Source organism: Limulus polyphemus, unplaced genomic scaffold, assembly GCF_000517525.1.
Source record: "Limulus polyphemus unplaced genomic scaffold, Limulus_polyphemus-2.1.2 Scaffold249, whole genome shotgun sequence".
In the NCBI taxonomy this organism is placed as follows: domain Eukaryota; kingdom Metazoa; phylum Arthropoda; class Merostomata; order Xiphosura; family Limulidae; genus Limulus; species Limulus polyphemus.
The window spans coordinates 600,415-610,118 of NW_013665859.1; the positions used below are offsets into that span (position 1 = coordinate 600,415).

General features: G+C 35.2%; 1 protein-coding gene across 1 annotated transcript in view; it reads right to left on the reverse strand.

Moving 5' to 3' along the window:
- Window positions 1–4,134: 4,134 nt before the first annotated feature.
- The window catches only part of LOC106478788 (guanine nucleotide-binding protein G(o) subunit alpha), a 104,567-nt gene continuing 98,997 nt past the window's right edge, over window positions 4,135–9,704 (reverse strand). Inside the window, exon 8 of the mRNA XM_022382440.1 lies at window positions 4,135–6,406. Coding sequence (XP_022238148.1) covers window positions 6,219–6,406 — 188 coding nt within the window. The 3' untranslated portion in view covers window positions 4,135–6,218. The remainder of the gene's footprint in view (window positions 6,407–9,704) is intronic.

Below are 9,704 nucleotides of genomic sequence, written 5' to 3' on the forward strand. Positions count from 1 at the left end.
ATTGTACTAACAATGGTTGTCGAGATTGAAACATAAATCGCAACATCCACTTGAATTCCATAACATACAAGGAAAAACAAAAGTCGATAAGTTGTCGATGTGTGATTGCAAAACTTTCCTATTGTACTTCTTAAAACACTCATTGAGCTTTAACACATGGCTAAATGCTGTCATTATACTCCTTGAGCAAGTTCAACGAAAGGAAATGTGTAGTAACTATTCCAAAAACAAGAACTGGAACTTGTCTTCTAAAAGGCTTAGCTTTAGACCTTAGACAGCCACCATTTTTATCGGCTTAGTACAATGCATTAAGGGTATGAATGATAGCTACCAGTTTTTTTATTATTTTGATTTTCAGTCTTGGAAAGCTTTATCATGTAGGAAGACGACGTTATAAAAATGAAAACAACCACGTATAAAAATTTTGATTTATGGGGTAAGCAGAAATAATCATTAAAGCTATTTTACAGAACTGAATGTATTAATAGAAATATAGGAAGAACTTATATGTTTATATGAATGTTTTTTTACAAATATCATATTCTAGTATGCAAAGAGTATTTAGTGTTCCCTGTCTTTTTTATAGTTTAGTAATGTGAGCTTTTCATGTTCACAAATAATTTTAATTTTTTCTGGAAGATACAAGCTTCTAGTCGTGTGTGTAGTCATGGAATATAGTTAAATTCCTTTCTAAATGGGTATTTATTGTTCTGGATCTTTCCTCTCGTGGGAAAGAATACTGTATAGCAGAGCATACTGTGTGGAATTTTTCAATGATATTTTCCATTAGAGGGTCAGGTAAAACGTTGGTATTCTCTCTGTTCTTCTTTTAGAATTTTCAACAGTGACGTGAGTAGCGCGTGCACACTGACAGAGATGATATTATAGAGCTTTGTGGTTTGCATAGAACGGTGTACTCTGTCAGTCTTGGGCAGGTTTTTCTCTTAGGACAAGTAGCTTTCTGAGGTAAAAGTTTTTCAGAACACAATTAAACGTTGTTTCATAACTGAATGCGTTAACTTTGTTTTCAGTGTGAATGAAGATCGCTTTTTTACTCTGTTCACAAAGTGTTTATTTTCTTTCTTGTTTCAAACTCAGTCAGAGTAAGAGAAATTCAGTTTAACTCCATGATGTTTTGCCTGACGTTCCTGGAGCTTGCTGTTATAACACTTATCTCTAAGACTGTCAGAGTAGGATACCTGAGAATATCACTAGGTGAATGTCACGAGCATCTCAAACACTTGTTTTTATTTATACTTTTATAGAACCAACTAGAGAAAAACGATGTAAAATTCAATTACCATGCGATGTTTCATTTTTGGTTGTTTTTTTTTAATATAATCATTATCACCAGGTCAACTTATTTGTGCCTCTTGACTTAACACCTTTATTAAAATTATTTGTATACACACACAAAAACATGCATTATAAGTTTGTTTGTAGTTATGCACAAAGTTACACAAAAGGCTATCTGTGTTTTGCCCACCACGGGTATCGAAACCCGGTTTCTAGCGTTGTAAGTTCGCAGACATACCGCTGTGCAACTGGTGGGAGCTGCACGATAAGTAAGTTAATTCTATTTTCAATGCTGTTTTAAATTTTGTTACAAATATAAATGTCTCCAAAAACATTGTCCAAGTTTAGTTATCGCGTGAATGTTACTGTTTAGATGAAGTACCTGATCAGACCAAGTTTAATTATCGTGTGGATGTTACCGTTCAGATGAAGTACATGATCAGACCAAATTTAATTATCGTGTGGATGTTACCGTTCAGATGAAGTACATGATCAGACCAAATTTAATTATCGTGTGGATGTTACCATTCAGATGAAGTACATTATCAGAGTGTAAATCAGATAACAAATCAAAATATATCTTTACTAAGCTTACAATCAAGTATCAGAATCGAACCTCACTGAAGAATAACTGTTATAAAAGTTATAACTATAACTTTTCTAGGGTTAAAGGATTAATGGTAAACTGAATAATAACATGAACCTTGTCGTCAAGTGCAGCTGGGAACTACATTGCTAATTGTGTATATATTCGGATAAATTAAGTAAGAAAAAATTATACAAACATATTTCAATCAAATGAAAATGGTTTGTGATGAAATTGCATTGTGGAAATAATAACATCTCTCAGTAACTAGTTTTACTATAAAACATAAAAGAAAAGAAAAGCGTCTTAATTCATGACCCTCTAATTTTCAGATTACTGTCTTAAATTTAGTTGTTTCTCGATTTGTTTGTTTGTTTGTTTTGAATTTCGCGCAAAGCTACACGAGGGCTATCTGCGCTAGCCGTCCCTAATGTACCTGATGATGACAAAACCTTGTCGAAACGTTGTACATTTGCTGTTATGTTAAACTTATATTAAAGTTTTTCTTCATTACCCATTCAAGCCGTCTCCAGCCATTATTAGTCTCAAAGTGGGTTCCTCGTCATCGAAATATCTAAATGTTATTTTTACCATGTCTACACCACAATGTTGCAAAAACTTTATTGTCGACCATGTCCACACCACAATGCTGCAATATATAACATCCAGAGTATACCTCAACATTATTGTCGATCATGTCCACACCACGTGGTGTGGACATGGTCGACAATAACATTTAGGTATGCTCTGGATGCTGTTTATTGCAGCATTGTGGTGTGGACATGGTCGACAATAATGTTGAGGTATACTCTGGATGTTATATATTGCAGCACTAATGCTGCAATAAGTAACATCCAGAGTACACCTCAACGTTATTGTCGATCATGTCCACACCACAATGCTGCAATATATAACATCCAGAGTATACCTCAACGTTATTGTCGACCATGTCCACACCACAATGCTGCAATAAATAACATCCAGAGTATACCTCAACGTTATTGTCGACCATGTCCAAACCACGATGCTGAATTTTCACTCACGTGTATAAGAACTCTTCCAAGACGATAATGAAACAACCCACTACTCGCTATTATCTACTATTGAAGTCGAAGGTTATGAAGGTAATTCCAGTCAGTATATACACCGCATCTCAATGTAGTTGAACATCTTTGGGATAAACTTGTACATCGCACATGTCATCATAATATTCATCTGACATCTGTCAACTAACTGCAACCATACCTTTCGACAAATAAACTGCAGCAGAAAAAGATTCCTTCATGCAATTCAAGCTACATGATTCGCTATAAAAGTGGTCAAACCCGTTAGTTAAAAGGTCTGTCATTGTACGAACATATGTGTTATAGATAGATTGGGAAGTGGAATTAATTAAGTATATAAAATTAAACAACAAATTTTTACTCTCTTTTCATGTTTATTTCTAAAATTAAAAAATATGTTTCTAAAATATGTTTAGATCACGTTGTTGTTTTTTTATCTTAACAGTGCAATAGTAGGTCAGTGACCGAACTGAATTATCTCCTAATGTTTTGAGGAACTAAAATGTGAGTTACATTTCTCTACAACAAAATGTACACTCAACAACAACAGTGACAAAGTTGTCGGTGGACGGGTTCGTTAGAAGGACCGCAAATGATATGCTTTGTTTTAAAAAAATGTGGTGTAAAGTCTGTCTGTGATAGTCCTTAGTTGCTCATTATTTATCACTAAAATATATATATTTGTTTGCAGTGAGCATTTCCAATGTTGCTGTTGTACTTTTTATTATGACGGCGATCTAATAGATATTTACTATAAGAAAGTTCATAACTTTAGAAATTATTTGAGTCTAAAAAACAACAACAAAGCACAGTTAGCGTTTTTTTTTTGGAATTTTTGTTTCATTTATAATATCACATGTTCTTTCATTTGTTTGTTTCATCTCTCAATTTTGTAGCATAGGTAACTGTTCCATTGCGAACAAATCCTCGTGTTTCAAACCTTCATCAGACCAACTTATTTGATGATGGAGAATTCCATACGATAGAGCTTTTTCTTTAAACAGAAGTATGCGAGGAAGTTTCTCTACAGTCTTACTCTCTGTGTATACACTAACACTCTTTCGTTATTACGAATTGCTGCTCTGAAATAACACTTGGAAAAGGATTGTTTAAAGAGTTTCTATAAGTGGTATTATTATTGTTATTATATAGTATAATCATTAATTGAAACAGCTGGCTTCGGTTTTATGGATTAGAAACTTTTAATTAACAGTAAAGATAATGTAAGGCAAAGCTTTTTGCCGCTTACTCCTACGTTGGCATCAAGCTTTGCCTTTTTGTTACAAGTGGGAAATGCTATTCACAAAACACCTAAAATTTTGCTCGTACACAAACGTTTAGGTCTGAACAAAAACGGATGAATTCATGTATATGGAAATTAGCTTTAGCTAAAAATCACAGACCTAAATGGATAGAGATAAATGCGATTAAGGAAACGTGGTCATAACAGCTAAATATATAAGTTAGATCTGGTCGCGACATGGTAGAGAGCACCAGCTGGGATTTAATGTCAGCTGTCGACCACGAAACAAAGAAGCGAACTGTAGACACAACATTCTGTGCTTAAGTGCAACAAATGTTAGCTAAAGACAGTGAGAAGTTTCAACCAGCCGTGACTATAGAGGACTACTGTATTTCGTCACGATGGTTTATTAGTATGATTTTATTCAGAAACCTAAGCTTGTGGCTACTTAAGTTCCCCAATTCAACATATTGTTAGATGCAACCTATATAGACAGAACAAGATCAACGCTTTTTTAACACACACACATCTTTGTATATAAGGTTTTACGTCAACAATGAGAATGAATGTTTGACTTAAAGAGCATGGCTATTGTGGCATTAAAAAGGAAGAAAAACATTAACACCAACCTGTAGTGCTTTCACTTAAGACGTCGGTTAAGCGAATGTATAAATGTATTTTTTTTCGAGAACACGAAACAATTTTCAGCAGTGGAACTTTAGTACGCCTTAAATGTGAAAATTCTATTCGATAAATTGCAGATACTGCATACCCAAAAGGAAAACAAAAAAGTGAGCGAGAAGAATCTAAAGGCTACTGTGTGGCCATGTTTGCTTTAAATGATAGTCAGTTTGTTGCCACAAGAGCCGTGGTCCCAGAACATTCCTTTCATCCCAAAGACTTGCATCTTTCGGGTGTACACGGATTACGATTATTGAAACGTGTTGCCAGGGTGTAATTAAGTTAACTCAAATTACAGTATTAATTAAGGTTCCCCGAGTTAAAACCGAAAGAAAATAAATTAAATTTTGTCAAGCTAAATGTCACGAACCACGAGAAGTGTATGGGACGAGCTAAGTTGCTATACCACAGAAATTAAAATCGGTGGTGTGTTTGTGTGTGTATGTATGTGTGCGAGGGAAATAAGCATTAGACATTAAAAAAAAATGGTCACATCCAAACATATTCACTTATATTACTCAAAACTGATGTATATATAAAAACATCTTATTCTTGTTGTGACTAATTATTTACGGACAAAAAATTTCCGTTCTTCCCATGTTTTTATTTATTCTAACTAATGTTTAACGTGTCTAATTACATCAAAGCCGTGGACCAGCGGCTTATGTGTTAAATTTGTGACATCATTTTGAATATCTGCAGGCCCGTACTTCTCTTTCTCTTTTTTGATTCTAAACAGACTTGAGTTCTGTAAAACCCAAAAGTGACCACCGGGGTACTCAGTCTCTACTCTTCATTTTAGTGCAAGACCAAGGTGGCCTCATAGTACCAAATAAACGTAAAGCACATGGCATTATGTGGCTGTAAACACCTTAGAATAAATGTTACTACCAGTATGACATATTCACATGTTAGCTTTAATAACGTACAAAAAGATGCACTTCACACTTGGGGCTCTATGTCTGAAGTGTTATCTTTTTGTTTCTCAGTCTTTTGCATTATATCAATGAAATTAAAATTATAGAAGCCTCTACAATGCAATAATATCTAATTCGCACAACCATCACAATTTTCACGTTTTTCTCTTTTGTATAAGCATCAATCACCAGCAAAATCATATAACATGCACTGTACAAACCAACAAGAAAAAATTACAGGAGAGAATACATTGAAACAGAAGGTGACGACACAAGTGTTATACAGAGTGAAACCAAACGTGATTCCCAGGGTAAGGAACTCTCGAACCCAGCAACAAGACAGTAAACAGACGAAATCTGCGACTGCTCGGTCGGAAGCTTGTTTCTCGTCCAGTTGATATCAATTTCAACGCAGCCAGCCACACTACATTTTAATACAACCCACAACCTCGCAGGTTGTTTGCTATAATCACGTCCGTTACAGCATCAAACACAAACTGGATGTTTGTTGTGTCCGTGGCACAAGTCATGTGGCAGTATATCTCTTTAGTTGTGGACTTGTTTTTCGCTTCAAACTGTGCTTGAATGTAGGCCGCTGCCTCTCCATATTCTTGTGCCCCTGGAAAGAAGATAAATTAGACGTGAGTCATCTCTAACGGAACACGTAAATAAAGTTGTTGGAAATGAAGAAGGGTGAGAAAAGGAAGAATCCAAATGTTTTAAGTTCACGTGGTTAACTCAATCAATAACAAAGAAAAATATTTTTCATTGGATGTTAAGTGTACGTATTAAATGCTGATACATTTCATGATATTTGGAAAACACAGTTAACCCTAAAAATACAGATAGACCACATCAGCTCCTTAAACACATTTTTCTAAACTATCTAAGCTTGTGGTCCACGACTTTATTGATCACAGTATTCCTAATAACATATGAGTTGCATAGAAAATTAAACAAAAATACCACCAATAAATGAAATTAATCATACAAAATACCGCTTGAGTCTACAAGATATTTACATATAAAATAAATGAATTCACCCAATTTCTTTGGTCAGTTCTTTACAGTAACTTCTAACAGGCGAAAACACAGAACTACTCAATATGAGGGTCGTACTAATCACCACAAACTGGCCACAAAGTAATCACAAAATATTACAAACTAAACAAATACGTGTATAATTTGACCAAGATATAGTTTTGACCGAGAATATTTGACCTTATTGTATGTATATTTGTGATTTCTTTGCGATAATTAGTAGGATCGCAATATGATGCATTATGTAGACTCCAGCGCCTCCGCCGGTAGTGAACGGCACAAAAACAAAGTAATAATTTGATGGATAAATTACGATCAAAGAATTCCGACGACACAAGCACTCTCAAAACCGCTGATGAAGGCTGAAATCCCTAAGGTTATCTTTTTTTTTATTTTTACGATAGTCCCTTCCGGATGGTGCGAAATGGTCTACGAGATCTCCAAGATTATCCGCTAGTTGACTCTCAAAATGGAATACGACGTCAGGCCACATGATGCAGTGAGAATGTGTGAATAATTGTACAATGAACTGAATATGTTTTCTTTGTATTCTTCATTTATTTTTGTTACGTTGGTGTACGACATTAGGAAACCGTTTCCTTCACTTTCAAAGAACTACTTAATTTGTCCCCAGTGGGTCAGCGGTAAGTTTACGGATTTGCAAGGCTAAAATCCTCGGTTCGATTCCTCGTGGTGAACAAAGCGTAGAAAGCCTATTATGTAATATTTGCGCTTAAAACAAACAAACAAAACAGACTTTTTAATTAATTCCTTTTCTATCAATGTTCAGTGACACAAACAGTTCACGTTTAAATGTACTAATTTATTTGTGTGCTTGTTTATTTGAAGATAAGCACAAAGCTACACTACGGGCTATCCGTGCTCCTCTCCACCACGGGTATCGAAACCCGGATTCTAGGGTTGTAAGTCCGCAGACATACCGCTGTGCCACTGGGGAGCTCATTTGTGTGCAATAGTGCGAATAGGTTTACTTTAAAAGGATTTATCTTAACGCCTGACTGAGAATCTTCACAAACGTGTTAATACAGTGAAATAGTAACAAGCTTGCAGTCTGAGGAGAAACCGAAATGACGAATGTTGATGGTTTATCGACAGCTTCAGAGTTTCAAATAAAAGACTTACTAATCCTTCACTGCTGCTTATCTGCAGTTGCACTAACTTGGCTAAAGTGGTTATGACGACATCATGCCAAATATGTCTTAAAGAACGATGGAAGCGTTCCCAGGTGTCACCGGGGTAGGCAGTTTAAAACGAATGGATGCCCATCTAATGGTGTAATCAATGTATTCTTATGCGCAGCAAAGACATTTAAACTTGTGAAAAAAAAGACTGCTTACTCTACATAACTTCATCCTTAAAATTAAACACATTTCCTAATCTAAAGACCGAATTTAATTAAGAAATATCTCTTTTTTTTTACTCGTAGATATAACTTGCCTATGAGAGTTATTTACTTCTTCTTAACTTACTCAGTGCATTATTTTGTGTAAAGTAAAACCATTATATTGATTTTACTTTATGAAAAAGTAAACTAAACTTTGAGAAAAGGCAATTTAAATCAACGTATGTCAGACGACATTGTCATTGTTATTTTACTCATTTCTTCACGTAATGAAAGGCCGGATGCAATCTAGAGGTACTGTAATGGGGTACAGATTGTGAAAGTCCAAGGTTTGAGTCGCGATAAGCCACGAAATTAGCTCTGCATTTTCGATTGTGAAGACGCTTTGATTTTGTTTGTTTGTTTGTCGTTAAGCGTAAAACTATACAATGGGCTATCTGTGCTGTGCCCAGCCGGTGTATCAAAACCCGGTTTTTAGCGCTAAAATGTCTTCAGACTAACTACTGAGCTACTGGGATCATTTCGATTGTGATATTAAATCCCAGTACTTGGTCAAGAGTAGCTCCGTGGGCGATGGTGCTGTGTGTTATAATGTAGCGTTTAGCTCGAAAATTCTAAATACCAAATTATGTATGTATGATTTACTAAACTTTTCACCAAATGAAAAACGGTTTCAGCACTTCGATCAAAATCAACCTATAACACAGAGCACAGCTTTATATAACAAATAGTCATTTTAAATTGAAATGTACGTTCTATATTTAAATTTTCTTTATCTCTTTACGATGTATGTGAAGTAGTGGATCAAGTTAAGAAAAACCTTTTAATTTATCAAGGAAGCAAACAAATTCTTTTAAAACACGAGATCAGTTATGAGGAAAACTTAGTTAGAAAATATTCATTACGCAATTAATCTGTTTATCAACTAAGTTCCGATATCCTGTTTGGATTTTAATTATTTAAAGAATTTAGACAATAACAATTGTAATACGGTTTTATTTTATAACAGAGAATAAAAAACTTTACAAATTAAATCTACTTTGTTTTTCTCAATAAGGTAAGCTTTTCTAAACACATCTGATGATGTTATACTTGCCTTCCTACCGACTTAAAAACGTTAAAAACAGATTTTCAAAATGAGAGAGACATTAAAGAAATATATTTCCACTCTTATTCTAAGTAATTTGTAAAGGTTATGTTTTGTTTTCAAACTATTAATTCATTTCTTTAGTTTTGTTTGGTTTGTTTGGAAATTCGCGCAAAGCTACACGAGGGATATCTGCGCTATCCCCAATTTAGCAGTGTAAGACTAGAGGGAAGGCAGCTAGTCATCACCACCCACCGCCAGCTCTTGGGCTACTGTTTTACCAATGAATAGTGGGATTGACCGTCACATTATAACGCCCCCACGGCTGAAAGGGCGAGCGTGTTTGGTGTGATGGGGATTCGAACCCGCGACCCTCAGATTACGAGTCGAGCGCCCTAACCACCTGGACATGCCGGGCCGCCCCAA